Source organism: Helicoverpa armigera, chromosome 30 (genome assembly GCF_030705265.1).
Source record: "Helicoverpa armigera isolate CAAS_96S chromosome 30, ASM3070526v1, whole genome shotgun sequence".
NCBI lineage: Eukaryota > Metazoa > Arthropoda > Insecta > Lepidoptera > Noctuidae > Helicoverpa > Helicoverpa armigera.
The window spans coordinates 1,745,064-1,761,344 of NC_087149.1; the positions used below are offsets into that span (position 1 = coordinate 1,745,064).

The 16,281-nt window shown below is 37.0% G+C and overlaps 1 protein-coding gene across 5 annotated transcripts in view; it reads left to right on the forward strand.

Moving 5' to 3' along the window:
* Positions 1-16,281, forward strand: part of LOC110380103 (uncharacterized protein) — a 48,008-nt gene that overhangs the window by 24,897 nt on the left and 6,830 nt on the right. For 4 of the 5 annotated variants that reach the window (XM_064042899.1, XM_064042901.1, XM_064042902.1 and 1 more), the window contains exons 4-14: positions 2,005-2,139; positions 2,683-2,825; positions 3,300-3,461; positions 3,829-4,068; positions 4,546-4,746; positions 5,208-5,385; positions 6,007-6,171; positions 6,602-6,727; positions 7,441-7,543; positions 10,995-11,126; positions 11,584-11,715. In XM_064042899.1, the coding sequence (XP_063898969.1) occupies positions 2,005-2,139; positions 2,683-2,825; positions 3,300-3,461; positions 3,829-4,068; positions 4,546-4,746; positions 5,208-5,385; positions 6,007-6,171; positions 6,602-6,727; positions 7,441-7,543; positions 10,995-11,126; positions 11,584-11,715 (1,717 nt within the window). Of the gene's footprint in view, positions 1-2,004; positions 2,140-2,682; positions 2,826-3,299; positions 3,462-3,828; positions 4,069-4,545; positions 4,747-5,207; positions 5,386-6,006; positions 6,172-6,601; positions 6,728-7,440; positions 7,544-9,058; positions 9,484-10,994; positions 11,127-11,583; positions 11,716-16,281 lie in introns of those variants that run through there. The other variant, XM_064042903.1, reaches the window with a different exon arrangement.

The window sequence follows — 16,281 nt, forward strand, 5'->3', positions numbered from 1 at the left end:
TTGACGTTTTCCTTCACCTTTATTCAGCCATTGGTGGGCAAGATATACTAAGAAACTACATACTTTTGAAAAGTTACATTGTTACTTGTCCGACTTGAAATCAAACCCACACACTTACTTGAGTTGGTTCTTTACCCAGTAGGCCACAACGGCTTTTTTTAATTTTGACATCAGCCTTATAAATACGAGCAATATCAAATTCCTAACTCTAGTAAGCAAAACAAGACGTAGATAGATTACTGGGAATGGTCAATAGACAACAATATAACTCACCTCCCCACTCAGAGACATTTAATGATTACTTAAGTCACTCCTTAGTGATGGAATGTCATACAAATCCGTCACTAAGGAATGGCTTAAGTAACCATTAAATGTCTCTGAGTGAGGAGGTCAATCCTCTATCCTCTAATTTCCAAAACTAAACCACAATATCTCTAATTGGCATCTTTATCTTTCTTCAAAGGCACCAATCTTTCAAAACGGCGTCGTTTCGATTTGAAACTGTCAAACAAATTGTTAAATGCGTTCGGAATTCGAGGCAACGGCCATCTTTCTTATTCCCCAAATCAAATGACAGTTTACGATTCATTTAAAAATAGAATACATTGAATGAATGAGAGTAATTTTGATGTTTTTCAAAAATAAAAGTTCTTTCTTTTTGTGTTGTTTTAATAAAATATGTATCTAGAAATTGGTCGGGTCGGATTCCAGTCCATTTGCAGCAGAGTGCCAGTGTTTTACATTGAGCGACTTCCTATCTGATCTCCACTCAGTTACCGGGAACCCAACATGAACCTCTAAGACTGGTTGTCGGAATTACTGAATCTAACTATCCCTGACGACTGCCAAAGATGTTCAAATGACAGCCGAGACCCACCAATTTAACGAGCCTTTCGAAATACAGAAGCATTTCTTATAATATGAGAAATCATGAGATGACTCTTACTGACTAAAATCGACCATATTATTATCACCCTTTTATGTACCAGAGTAATGGTAACTCTTTCGTGACAAACATAGTTTATGACATAGATTAACCCATACCGCGGATCCAAACGCCAGGATACGACGACCACGACTGTTGCTTATACCACGAACTATATGATGATAGACAGGATCCTGAGGATATTTTCAGGATGTGAGTGAAACCGGGAGAAAAAACTAGTCTTCAAAACAACATGTGTTGCAAAACATGATCTAATTTGTTTTGATAGACGAGACGACACAAGGATGTTTTTCAAGCCAAATTTTCTGAACGCCTTCCCGTAATTAAATCGTATTCCAGAAGATTCCATCATTTCTAAATATATCCGATGCATACTGGTTTACTCCTACGCAGCGAATAACTTCGCTCTCAAATTGCTTTCTGATGAAACTCTTGTTAAAATCGGTCCTGGGCACGGAGGAAGGAAAGATAGCGGAGATGCCATAAGGCAGGTGAAGCGCCTTGTACTTGTAGGCTAAAGTAAGGTACTACGGTAGGTGTGATCAGTTACTAGAATCGAAAGAATCAGTAACTGAGAAAAAAATCTGTCAAAGATTAGTCTTTAGATATGTGATTTAGTGTTCAAAAAAATGGGTCTAAAGACGGCGTATAAGGGCTGAGCTAGTAACGTTCCTCGTCCCCCGAACACCCGCATGTTGTCGCGCTACTTTCTTAGATTTTGCGTTATGATATCTCCGCTAGTGATTTTGTTCTCCGTGGTACTGCGCCTGATCTCTCTCCGGTGGTGTCGGATTGCCGTCCCTGAGGACTATATGAGAGTGAAGGAATAGTGAGTGCACCTGTGTCTACAGGTAGACTACAAAATAATGTGTGTATAGCTAATTGCGTTTTTAATTGATGTATTTTTTAACAGAGTTTCTTTGGATAGATTCGATTTGCACAGAGATAGCCAGAGGTAGCCAATGGCATAAATATTAGTAGTGGACCTTGATAAACCATTAGCAATTTTTGTGTCATGTTCCTTTCTATCTAGTAAAACTTTTCATTTCTATTTCCAGAATTAAAATGCGAGCTAGCGTCAGCCTACAAGGAGTCAGAGCTGATTCGTCAGAGAAGCCGCTCATTAGAGGAGGAGTTGTCAGCAGCCAGGACGTGTTCCGCCAACTTGGCTGACCAGCTACATAGGCGGAATGGTATGATAATGATACTCTTACACATATGCGTAGGCTTTTTCCCAACTATGTTGGGGTCGGCTTCCAGTCTAATCGGGTGCAGCGGGTACTGCTTATCTGACTTCTTCAACTCAGTAGCCCGGGTAACTCAATAGTATTGACTTAGTAGAGACTTATAACCACTCTTAAGTGGTTATAAGTCTGTATGGCTTCAGACTGCCAAATATTGTCAAATGACACAAAGGCACGCCGACCAAGTTGCTGAATTTTATGATCGATCAGACCGTCGGCGTCTGTGACTTAGCCACAAGCTCATCTAAATTAACTAACCTAAATCGCTTTAAAAATAGAATATTCAAATCCATCTTTGATATTAGAGGCAGATGTACATCATCGGATTGTCGTCCCATCGGCTTATGACTGTGTAGGAATAGTGAGTGCACTATGATATGTCCTGCGTGGCTGGCCGATTTCCTTATATGAGAACAGCCGCATTTGCCGTTAATCGGCTTGGAAGACCAAATCACCTATTATATTATTTCTTCTCATGACTGCAAATTCCAGATGAATCAATACGTCAGCTCAGGGCGGAGTTGGAAGACGCTCTGGGCCAGCGAGCCGAGCTCGAGTCTCGAGTGCTGGCGTTAGAGCGAGACAAGGAGAGGTTAGAGCAGGAGAAGATAGTACAGGAACAGAAAGCGCAGGAGGTGAGCTTCTTATGTTTATGATAGCCTGGTACCTCACAACGTTGCGTTGAGCATATGGGAGATTTTGTGGCGAATATTTATTTGTCACATAGGAGATTTTGGCGAGAACTTGACGTTATGCCGGTCGCTGTAGCTCTTTTATATAGCAAAGAATATAAGCACTCTTAACTCCCAAGGCACATACAATCGTTATGTATATTTTCGACCAGTCGGCTGTAGGTATGAAACTCTCTTTACAAAGTTCAAAGCTACATAACTCTCGATCATCTAGTGTGAGTTACCAGCCTATCATCTTCATTTCTACTTGTAGCAGAACAACAACCACTGAAGTAAAGTATAAATAATTTACTTAAGGCATAGGTGATCCTAACTCCGTTATAGCTTAACCCTAATAGGTCCACGTCCACGTGCCTAAACAACTACCCCTCATATTCCAAATTTTCTCGAATCTCTAAAATTACCTTACATTTTCAGGCCCTAGCAGCAGCAGAGGCCTGCACATCAAAATGGCGGGCAGCACACGAAGCAGCCCGATCACAAGCCGCCGCCCGAGCAGAGCGCATGCTGGCAGACTGCGAGTGGAAGATGAGGGAGCTCGAGAAGAAGGCCAGAGACGCTGACAAGCAAAATAAAGAGGTAGGCTAAGATTGGGAGGGAAAAGCATCATCATAATTTCTTGTCCGGCCTACTGACTTTTCACGACCCGAAACAACTGCAATTGATCTTCAAATGACAGGCGGGACTACCGTTATAGTGCCCTCTTATGTACTTAGAAAGTATTACAAAATTGCATTAGTTCTTGTCTGATCTGGAATCGAAGCCACACACAGCACACAAAACACTGAAAGCCTCAAAATAATACCTTATTAGACAACTCTAGGACTCGGCAAAACAAACACAGTCGACAGAACTGCAGACACCGACTTTTTTTTTGTCCCTTTCATCGTTTTGTGAAGTTTTGTTTTTAAAGCACTTTTTATGTATTTCCTCCATTTCTCCCCAGCTAACAGCAACAGTCGAACAGCTAAAGTCAGACCCGAAACCCTCACCAGCTCAAGTAGCAGAACTCCAACAGCTTCGAGGAGTAGTCACAGAGCAGCAGCGCTCGGTACAGTCACTCACGCTGCAACTCCAGAGAGTGGAGACGAGAGAGGAGGCCTTGAAGTTAGAGGTTCATCGACTGAAGGAGCTGTTGGAGAGAGAGACTGTTAGTGGCAAGGAGAAGGAGGAGAGGCATAGGAAGGTTAGTAGTGTTAATTAATAGGTAAAAAAGTTTATACTTAACTAAATATTGTATAGCTTGCGTGTTTGCTTGAACACGCTGATCTCATAAACTACTGATCTGATTTGGAAAAATATTGTCATTTTAGTCCGCCCATTTATCGGCTAAAACAAAATCTTCGAGGTATTAACTTCCACTAGCGGTTTCACTCATTTTCAGAGAAAACAATTTTTTGCACATTGATAAAAACTGTCCTATATATGTAGATATATGTAATTCTGATGTTATAAACTATATTTATACTGCCAAGTTTCATTAAACTGTGTATAATTTGACCTCATATAATACTTGTGTCACTTTGTGGTAATTAACGCTCAACCCTTCTCTGTATGTAAGAAGGCCTGTGCCCAGCAATGGGACGATAAAAAAGCTGATGAAGAAGATGAAGAACATTTTGTGTAATTTCAAATTTATTTTTCCTTTTCTTTTTGACTTTAGGAAGTCCAACGCCTAGAACAGCAACACTCCAAGACCGTGGACAGTCTCCGCGCGGAACAGCAGTCAGCCGCCGCGTCCTCCCGCGCCGCGCTCGAGCGCGCGCACGCCGAGCGCACGCGCGCCGCGCTCGCGCAGCTGCGGGCTGAAGCTGAGCAGGATGCTAGGAATGCTGATAGGAAGCTGAGAGAAGTTACTACTAGGGTAAGTGTTTAGTGTTAAGGAATACAGTCTCTCAATTCTTAAAAGTTAATCATTTTCAACCTGCAATTTCCTGTAGCCTGTGTGTGTGTGTTTCCTTTAACCTGTAGGTATACATTTTATACTTATGTTCCTGAAACAATTAATTATCAAAAAAGGTTGGACAAGAAGTAGGTTTCATGACAATTCCTAATTATACCGTTTAAACTACCGTCTACACAAACAACTATCTGTGCTATTGACTCTTAAGAATCCCTCTAATGCAAGCTCAGACTCCTGCCCTCGATAAAAACACCAGAAATCTTGATAAGTAGGTTCTAGAAGTTACTTATAGGAAGGGTGTCTACTAACTTTGAGATTGTTCTAATCTAATACAGAGACTCAATACTTTGACTGCAGAAAACGAAACCAAATCCATCTACCAATTTTATGTACCCTATGAAAATATAAAACTTCTCTTCCAGTTCGAAAACCTAAAAGAAGTGCTAGCGACCAAGGAAAGCCAGTTCGAGCACGCGATAGCTGAAGCCCACAGCAAGGCGGACTGGGACATCATGCAGCTCAGACATATGCTGGACAAGGCTGATATCACGTACGCCAACAAGATTGAGGAGATGAGCGAGCGTTTTGAGAAGGAGAAAGGTACGTGTAAGCTTCTTAGGTTTATGATAGCCTAGTACTTTTGGTTAACTGTCGTAGAAAATCTTTCGTAGTAATAAGCGTCAATTTTAAGAGAGATATATTGGAGCATCATCTAGCTGGTCTAATAGTAAGTCTTAAAGATTTTGCATTTAAATTGCTTCGATACTGGGCAAGTAGGGACATCATGCAACTGAGACATTTGTTGGACAAGGCTGATATCACGTACGCTAACAAGGTTGAGGAGATGAGCGAGCGTTTGAGAAGGAGAAAGGTACTGTCAAGTTATGAGCTCCTGGTAGTCATATTGGCGAGACTCCATCGAATTCCAAAAAATAAACATACATGTCGGTCCATTGCTTAGCATGACATTTCAGAAATGTGTTATCTTATTATGTCAAAACCAAGATATTTTCACAATCCTGTTTTACTAAAAGTCCGGTAAATATGTGGACGAATAACCAGTCCGGTTCTTGAAAAAATATTTTACTACGGAAATAGCAAAAAATAATTAATTTTGATTAAAAAAAACACATTTTTATCATATTGAAATAATAATTATGGAAGACTTTTAGGATGAAGACGCGGACAAAAACAATAATACGAATAATTTTACTTCCACAGAGAGTCTAATAGAAGAATGGTCAGAAAAGCTAAAAACAGTAGAAGAACAAGCAGCCAGCGCCGCAGATGAAGCTAAGAATCTTCTAGAATCTACCAGAATGAAGCTCATAGCCGAACGAATGGAACAGGTCAATAAGCTTAAAGAACAACATCGACAGGAGATGGGTAAGTCAAAGTTCTTTAATTTATCAAAGTCTAGCCTTCGTACTACTAGGTAGTCGGCTTCAAGTCTAAGTTGAGTACCAGTGTTATATGTAGCGACTATCTGTCAGACCTCCTCAACACAGCTATGGATAAAGACTACGCATAAGACTGGTTTCATACTTTTTGTTATTTAACTAATATTAAAAATCTGGTGTCAAACTTTTTGGTTTTTGTCCATTTTCAAATAAGTACATATCCTTAATAACATGCTTTCCAAAACCAGTGTCTGTAACAGTAACTTACTATGACAGAGATTGAAGAAGTAAGCTTGCATAGTTCAGCTTGACTTAAGTTAAACTTTTAATAGTCCGTTATTATGATACCTACTACTTAACCTCAAGCTCCTTGTAATAAAGCCTAGATAATTAAAGTCAATTTTAATAAAATCCAGATGACCAATGGGAACAATTTATGGAAGACAAAGAGAATTGTCTCGCGAGAATGAAGACGGAGTGCAGACAGGAGGGAGAGGAAGAAAGAGTGAAACGAGAGAAGGAATTGATAGAAGAAATAGCTGGTAAGTGTTTTAGACTTTTGAAGCTTATAATCATTTTCAAGAGACTTAAGATGTTATGAGATATGATATAAATAATAGGATACGTAACCAGATAATAGATACACTTTAAGTGTTTTTAAATTTCAGATTCACAGATATTGCAATAATTTTAAAAATGTTGTCGCTATTTATAAGTTTTATAATGTCTAACGTAGTTCAAGTATGGATAATATTATGTATTCTCTTGTGCTAGTGTCATACTAATAATATAATTCATTTTTTTCATTATTCATTTATTAGACTGTGTTCAAACCAAACTGACTGTCAGCCGCCAAATGTTAGCACGCAGCGTATTGTCGGTTAGATGCGAACTGTCTGGTGCGAACAGTGGCTGGCAGTCAAATTGGTTTCAACACAGCCTAGAGAAAATTGTAATAAGATAATAAGATATGCATAGCAATCTGTACCTAACTTATAAAATAAAACTTGTAACCTCATACCTGTGATAACAAATAAAAGTGATTTGATTTCATTGGATTTCATTTCATTTGATTCGATATGTTAAGTTTTATCATACATCCATTCAATTTACATTATGTCATTAAACATAATATAATAATTAATATATGATATATAAAAATGTTGTTTTCTTTTAATTTTTACCATAAAGCAATGCAATAAAAACTATTACTTACCAGACTTACTGATTAGATTTCACCAAATCCCTATTACAGAATTAAAGTCACAATTGCAGTCGCAATCAAGTGAATATGACCACTTGGCAGTCAAAGCAGCTGCTTGTGGCAGGACATTGGCAGTAACAGAGCAGGAATTAAGGTTAGTGATCATTTATTAGTGATTTCATTAAAATTTTAAGCCTCGTCTATATAGATGACTTTGTTACATGCTTGTTTGCATTAGTTACCTAATTAGAAGACTCGTGTTCAAAAGTTGTATAGATTTTAAATGTGATAATAGATTGTGTTTTTAATGTTTTAAAGTTACTTATATTCTATGTTTTTACTCGTAATAATAGGATCATTTAAGCCTTGTAAAATCTGTCACACAAAATGAATTATTTCTATCTCCACTCTTTGAACACGGGTCAAAATTGTCCCTCATTTGAAAAGTAATCATTAATTTATTCAACCAAACACAATTGGTAGCGAAATTTGTTCCCAAAAAACCTTATTTTTTTAGAACTAATTACTTTTAACACTAATTTTATTGAAATATAGTCTTTTGGACAAATTTGGCTACCATGATCGCATGTCAAAATTCGCCCATGGAGTGATAACTACCATTAATTTATATTTCATGGTCAATAACTCTAGTTATTATTTAAACACACTATATCTCATCAATTCATTGGAAGATGTCTCTATTTTCGTTAATTATAACACCTCATTGTTCTGTTTTTCTACCGTGAAAAAAAAAACCTAATTTGTAGGTTCTAAATCTGTAAATCAATTATTTTAGAAAAATATTCATAAGACCTCCCAAATTAGTCGTTCTACTTACATATATGTTGAACAGAAAACAGAATCTAATGAGGTCATCAAAAAATATTAATCATCTGCTTTATTTGATGAAAGACATCTTCCAATAAAGAAACATATTCATAGGTACACCAGACACAAATAAATTATTTACAAAATTGTAAAACATCGATGTCCAAAAGGCAGTATTTCAATAAAATTGAAGTAAGATCATCGACGTAAGAAATGTTTTATTTCACGAAAGCGGATGAGCAATACTTGTGTGCGTGAATGTTTATACATAGTGTCTTTCTATGACTCGGCGACTCGACCACTACTGAGTGCTCCCGAGCTTACGCATACAAAGACAATGTGTATGTCATATTTACACAACCAGATATAGTTCAACCGCTTTCGTGAGATACAACATATTCTATGCATATCTTAAAAAGTCTGAAGTCTGTAAGACTGCGTAGATCGTAGATAGCAGATCTTTTTGCAACATAATTTGTCTACTGCGCAGCTACTCAGCTAACTTTAGGCCCCCAAGATTCGTCGATTGTAATATGAACCGCTTTCAATGCCTAGCTACTTATTAGTTTTTAAGGAACAAATAACGCTAAAAATTGTGTTTTAATTACAAAGGAATTGGGATATAAGTTGAATATAAGTACGCTTAGCAGTTGTCTACTCATTTTAGGCATTGTAAAAATGTATGAGAAATTCAATGATATTTTATAACGTTCCAATCTTAGATTTATAATTGATTAAATCCTTCCTTTAACGCTGTTTTAATATATCCAAAAAAATCCTTGACAAAAGAATGTCCTGTCATGTCATTTGTCGATAGTACGTAAGTCTCTTTCTCGCACAGTGTTGCCATCATCATGCTTCTCCTATGCGCGTGGGCAGGCTGTACTCTGCGGACGACATTCATCACCACTTCCATAGCTCTCATCGTGGTGATCCTAGCCAGGCTGCTGAAGAGGGCTAAACGGATGCTACGATATTAGATTTTGGAATCACTTGCTTCATATTTGTTTGTATAACTTCCGTTAGTGGTACTGTGGGAACTACTGTCCGTAACGGGGATAAAATATAGCCTATGTTACTCGGGAAGAGTTTAGCTTTCCAACTCTGAAAGAATTTTTCAAATCGTTCTAAAGTTCCCGAGATTAGTGAATGCCATAGCAAAGTGACTTTGAAGCCATATTTTTTAAAAGAAAATATCGAAGATATCACTGTTACTGCCTTTTTAATACAATGCGGGTTGCTGATTTCAGACTAGGTTTCCTCAAGATATTTTCCTTCACCTTTTTATCGGCAATTGGTGTCCAAGATAATATACTTAGAAAGATATCACAATTTTATGAAAACTAAATTCACAAAGGAGTTTTATTTAATTTTTAGAAAGTTACAAACAAATATAGAGTAAGTTCAATCAACGTAGTGGAATCTTTTTTATAGGATGTATTGATGTTAATATGTTATTTTAAAGCTTAACCAAAGAGTCGGAAAAACAACAGCACCTTTACAATATTGTCAAAATACTAGTTTTTGTCGCCATGAAACGCTAGGGTGTCACAAGTCGCTGCGATAAAACCAAGTTTAGTGTATCGGGGTTTAATTTACGAATCTGAACTTATTTAAAGGAAATAATATTCTTACATTATAAAATTACTTCCATAAAAATATGTTATTCATTAATTTTCTCCTACAAAGGTGTTCTTGTTTTGTAAATCAATAAATTGATTTAAGTATAAAATTGTATACCAACCCAGAAGCTTGTAGATGCAACTGGAAGTCACGCTCGAAATAATATTGTTAAGAAAATTAAAACTTGTGTGTGTGTCTATGTATTGCATCTCACAAGTTTTAAATGGGTTTTTTTATTATATAACCTTGTCTATTGATAAAAATCTATCTTTCTACCTAATAAGATGTCGAACACCAAGACATTATTTAGATTGGTTTCCAGTTACACCTAAAAGACTCTTGACATATTCTTTCTATAATAATCTTTATGTTTCTTTATTAATATAAAATACTGCCAATTGGACTGATCTAACACATCACACATACATTTCATCATATAATATATTATCCAGCATTTTTATCATAATCTAGTCATGTTCAAAAAATCATAATTTTATGTTTTCATTTTTAATATGAAAATCATTTTCGACTTCATAATTTGCTCAAATTGTTATCATTCATTATTTCAATGTTTACTTGTTCATCTTTTTATATTTTTATACTATATTTCGAAAATTATTTTGTGTGAAATAAAGGTATTGAAAAAAATATTATAGTTAATGTTGATTATTGCAGTCTAGACATACATACATTGACACTTTTTGACCAACATAGTTGGGAAAAGGCTAGACAGATAATAATACAATTTCTGTATATCACTTCGGATAGAGAGAGAATAGGTCTCTGTCTAGCAGTGGGACAGTACCTATCAGCCTAATAAAAAACACCTTAACTATTGTTGCCAGGTAAAATATTTAACAGAACAAAAAAAAAACCCTTTTACTAAACTACTTAACAATTTTGAAGTTTTTACTTAATCATAATTTAACTTTGATTTTTCTAAATACACATTTCAGTATTTGAGTTACCCTTTTTTTACATACCTATTAATTTCCTTTAAAACTAAAACAAAAACTGGCAGCACATAGGGTAACAACGCCAATTATCGGCAATACCACACATAATTTAGGGTGAACGCACCAACAATCGGCCATGCATATAAATTATTATTTTTTACACAATTTAACTGTCTTTCCTTAACCGACTAACGATAGAGAGGCCCTGGCGAGGGAGAAGGAGTTGAGAGAGAAGAGATCAGAAGATGCTACCAAGATTAAGCAGGTGGAGAATGCGTCGAGGGACCAGATTGAGCATCTCACGAGGAAATGCGCTTGTTTGAGGAAACTGTAAGTATATTTAATAAGCTAAATAATAAAATGTGATAGTTAATACTTTTGGTGTTAACTTTGAATATAAATGTTATGTATTTTGTGAGAACAATAGCAAAATAAGGCACCAAAACAGCAGTAGTAATTTTTTTTTCATTCATCATATTATCTAATCTAAATTACTGAGATTAGAAGGAATCAAATGTTTTGTTTTAAAAAGGAATCGAATTTTTCATTTTGCAACTAAAATAATTAATTACCTCATGTTAGAAAAACAAAATCTTTCGAAAAATTGAGAACTACCTCCTCTCCTCCTTTTTTAAATTGATTAAAAATTATGTCATTTTTCATTTATGTATTTCGGCATTTTAACTACGTAAAAAAGTCATTTTTTTCTCGTACTTTTTCTCAATAACACGACACATATTTATACTTTAACCCAAATAAATCCATTTTATCCATCATATCCTCACAGTTTCGACGACATTCGAGCCCGCCTGACGGCTCGGGAGCGCGCCGCCGAGCAGGACTCCAAAGCTAAGGATAAAGAGCTCCACCAGCTGAGGGGCGAAGTCGCCAGGCTCACCAAGATACTGTTCGAGCAGAAGTTAGTATATTTACTTAGTATTAATTACTAGTTTTACCGACCTATAGACTGCCTCATTGGTGTCATAGCACCATGGAGTCTGGAAATTGGTGATTGATTCACCTGTACATTGGAGAGATAATGTGAGTTCCACCTTATCTCTCTCCGGTGTCCGATTGTCGTTCCATCGCGTTATGAGAGTGAAGGGATAGAGAGTGCATCTTTGTCTGCGCAAATGCTTGTGCACCACACTCAATATGTCCTGTGCAGTTGGCTTATCTCCTTATATGAGAACAGCCGCGCCGTGTCCGACAATCACTCAGGACGCCATTATTAGGGCATAACCAACACTTTTTGGTATATGCACGGAGTACCTAAATGCAAATGTAGGAATGATTACTCACTCACTATTTTGCGACCCCAAATAAAATTGGGATAAGATGATGATGAATTCTGTAAAATAGAAAGTAACGAAGAGTGTTAAAACGCATGGTGGGGGAATGCGGTTTCTAATCGAATCAATGGTTTTACTTAGATTTGATATAAGTACAGGTAGTGGTTTGCACTCTGAACTGGACTTGCACTGGACGGGTTGCACCATTCGGCAATTTCACGGCTAATTTATCATTGCACCATTTTATTATAACCATAACCAGCCGTATACTTGCCGCGCATTGCTCACATCGGCGATTTGACAGATGGTTCGGTTATCGTTATTGCTAAATTTTTTTATTTATTTTATTTATTTTGGTTTACCAACAATTGTATACACTGACACAAACAAAGAAACAAGCAACAAATAAGAGTAAAGTGTAACAACCACTTACAGGTAAACACTGCATGCACACAAATCGTTGCCGTAACTTACAATTTTAAATACTTATAGGTATATAAAAAGATAACAAGATAAATTAAAGAAATTAAACACTAGGTACTCTAAGATAACAATTTTATAACAAATCCTTCCCAGCGAGACAATGCGGGAAGGGAAAGGAGCTCAGTGATCGGGGAGATACTTGTGAAAGCTGGCTTTCAATTTTCCCAATCCATCAAAGTGGAGGTCGATACGGTCACTGCAGCTGTTAACAACCCCGCAAAACCTCGCGTAGGGAGAATTTGCACCCAGAACAGTTCTTCTCTGCGGAGGACATAGTGGTGTTATAGGACTGCGAGGAATTCTCGAGGGGGCACGGAAGCCGATTTTTTTCAATAATGGCGGACAGTCAATTTTATAGGCCAAAACCTTGCAAACAAACATTGCGTCATTCAGACGTCTGCGTTTGTCTAGGGTAACCATATTAAAATACTTTAGCCTATCCTTATATGAGCGTATTTTTCTAGATAAACCATTAACAAAGGCCAAGTGCCCTAAGAATCGTTTTTGGATACGTTCAATACGCAATGAGTGAGTAGCATAGTGTGGCCGCCAAACTACGCTACAATATTCTAATATGCTTCGAATCAAACTGTTATATAAAATTATTTTTGTTTTGTAGTTTCTAAATTGTTTTGTGTTTCTGATAACAAAACCTAAAATTTTAGAGGACTTTTTTACTATATTATCTATGTGTGGGGCGAAAGTTAGCTTCCGATCAAATATAACACCAAGGTCCCTTATAGCGTCCAGTTCTTTTAGTTTTTCTCCTTCAATGTAATAATCTCGGGCAATGGGTTGATGTTTCCTAGTAAATTTAATGTGGTAACATTTGCCAGGGTTTAGTAGCATCTGGTTTGTTTGGCACCAGGTTACCAGTGCGTCCAAATCACTTTGTAATTCGGAAGCGTCGTGTTCTGATTTAACTATTTTGAGGAATTTTAGGTCGTCGGCAAACATAAAAATATGACAGTGGCGAAAGCAGTTCGGAATATCATTAATAAAAAAGTTGAATAGTACCGGCCCCATATGGGAACCTTGTGGCACGCCCGAAGATATATTTCTAACGGTTGATCGAAAACCATTAACAACTACGAAAAAACTTCTATTTTCGAGATATGACTTGAGCCATGACAGTAGTGTTTCAGAAACACCATACCTTTTTAACTTGGAAATGAGAATTTTATGCGAAACCCGATCAAACGCTTTGCTGAAGTCCGTGTATATAACATTAGCTTGGTATCCAGAGTCTATTGCTGTCGTTAATAGCTCAGTAAAAAGCACCAGATTGGTATTAGTCGATCGGGATTCCACAAAACCATGTTGCTCCTCACTTAGGAAAATTTTGAGATGGTTTTGAAAATGGGGGCAGATCATAGACTCAAAGATTTTGCCAAAGGTTGATAAAATTGAAATCGGTCTGTAGTTCGAAACTAAGTTCTCTTTGTCGGATTTATGGATGGGGATAACTTTCGCTTCCTTCCACATTGACGGGAAGGTTCCGGTAGACAAAGATCTGTTAAAAATACGCAACAAAGGTATGACCAGCTCATTCGCACATTCATATATGAATACTGGTGGAATGCCATCTGGGCCAGCACCCTTGTTGCGGTCTAAACTTTTTAGTTTTTTATATAACGCTTCACCGTCGATAAATGGAATGTGCAAGGCCATGCTACTATCTTGAATATTATTAAAACTAGTAGTGTCATAAGTTCTGCACCTGGTTTCAGTAGGACTATATACGGAAGAGAAGTAAGAGGCAAAAAACTCACATATCTGTGTTCCATCTGATGATGTAGCTGTACCATCCGTCATAGATAAAGGATACGAGCTAGATCCACCCCGCTTAGTTTTAACATAGGTCCAAAATGATTTAGGATTGTTGACCAAAGCTTCTTCAAGGTTTTTCAAATAATTGTTATAGCAAGTCATAGCAAGTGAATCACAACGTTTGTTAATTATCTTCAGCTCAACCCTGTCCAATGGGTTATGGTAAGTATTATATCTTTTTCTTATCTTATTTTTGGTATTTAACATTTTAATGAGAGTTTTGTTAAACCATGGGGGGTATCTACTATTTTTGGGTTTTTTAACAGGGATAAATCTTTGGATGGCATCATTGATGATGGTATAAAATGCCAGCAACATATCATTGACGTCATGCTTCGCCTCAAATAATTCCTCCCAGTCCTGTTCCATTAGGTATTTTTTTATATTTACGTAGCTAGCTTTATGGAAATCACGTAACTCATATGTGATATTATATGGAAGTTTGGCTACTTTTTTAAGACGAATGTTTATGTTCAAAGGCGGATGATACAGATCTATATTACATAAGGTGCCAATACTTTTTTCTACATTACACAATGGATAGTCAGTTAAAACAAGATCTAGTACGCGTGAGGAGGCATTATATACATTATTACATTGATTCAGCTTGTTAACATAAGTAAAGTCCAGCAGAGCTTCACAAGTATTACTCAGTTTTTGACTTTTATTCAAATTACTGTCAAGTTTCCAATCTATACAGCCCAAATTGAAATCACCTATAATACATGTACATGAATCGTTTAGTTGTTCCAATACATTGTTACAATTATCCAGAAAACAATCCAGCTGAGACATGCGTACTGGTGGTGGCAAGTATACAGCGCAGAAAGTTATTCGACGAAAGCATTCGTTAGAAGGAAGATCCAAAGTAACCCAGACATCCTCACATCCACTCTCAAAATGTTCTGATCGTTTAGGATTAAATATCTTTTTGGCTGCTATTAGAACTCCCCCACCTTCTTTACCGGCAAGTTGGCAGGTCTCTCTATCTCTCCTGTGGACCGTATATCTGTCATCGAATAATTCATTGCTGTGTATGGAACTGTTAAGCCAGGTTTCAGTAAGAATTATAACGTCATAGTAATTAATACACACATTACGGAAAATCATATTCGTTTTTGTTCGCAATCCTCTGCAGTTCTGATAGTATATATTTAAGCTATCGAATTGTTCACATTTTAAATTTCACAGGAGCATGCATTTTGTACTTAAAAACGAATAAGATTCTCTTTCAAAACTATACTAACTTAGTTAGGGAATCTAGGTTCTTTATCAAAATATGTTCGTCTTCGGTGGTTTTACGAACAAAAATCCTGCTGTTTCTCACCCAGACAAATTTATACCCTTTGTCTTTAGCTTTTTGTCGAGTGGCTGCATGTAGCATTTTGTTAGCCGGCGAAAGATGTTCAACTACAAATACCGGTGTTTTATCGCCAGCAATGCCCAGATCCGCAGTATTGAGTTTCTCTGAGTTAACCTTCTTGTTTTTGTTATGATTTATTACTGAGGCCAGGAGAGTATCGCGAGTCCTTGGAGAGGCAAGCTGAACAACGATGGATCTGGGACGGTTGTTTCCGGCTTGCTGTTTGGCAACACGAGTACAGTGATGAATGTCGCTGTCATTCAGGCTGCATCCCACAACAGCTCCCAGCTGCTTCACGACATTGTATAGGTTCTCATGTTTGTTTTCAGGAAGACACTGAATTTCGAGGTTGTTGGAACGAGTCTGTTGCTCCATGTAATTGACCCGGTGACTTAGGTCCGTCACTAACATATTTAACTTGGAATTTTGTTCAGATAAGTCCTTAACCGTTCTTTCTAGTAATTTATGTCCTGTTTGAAGTTCTTCGAATTCCTTCGTGTGAAATGTTAACGATGAC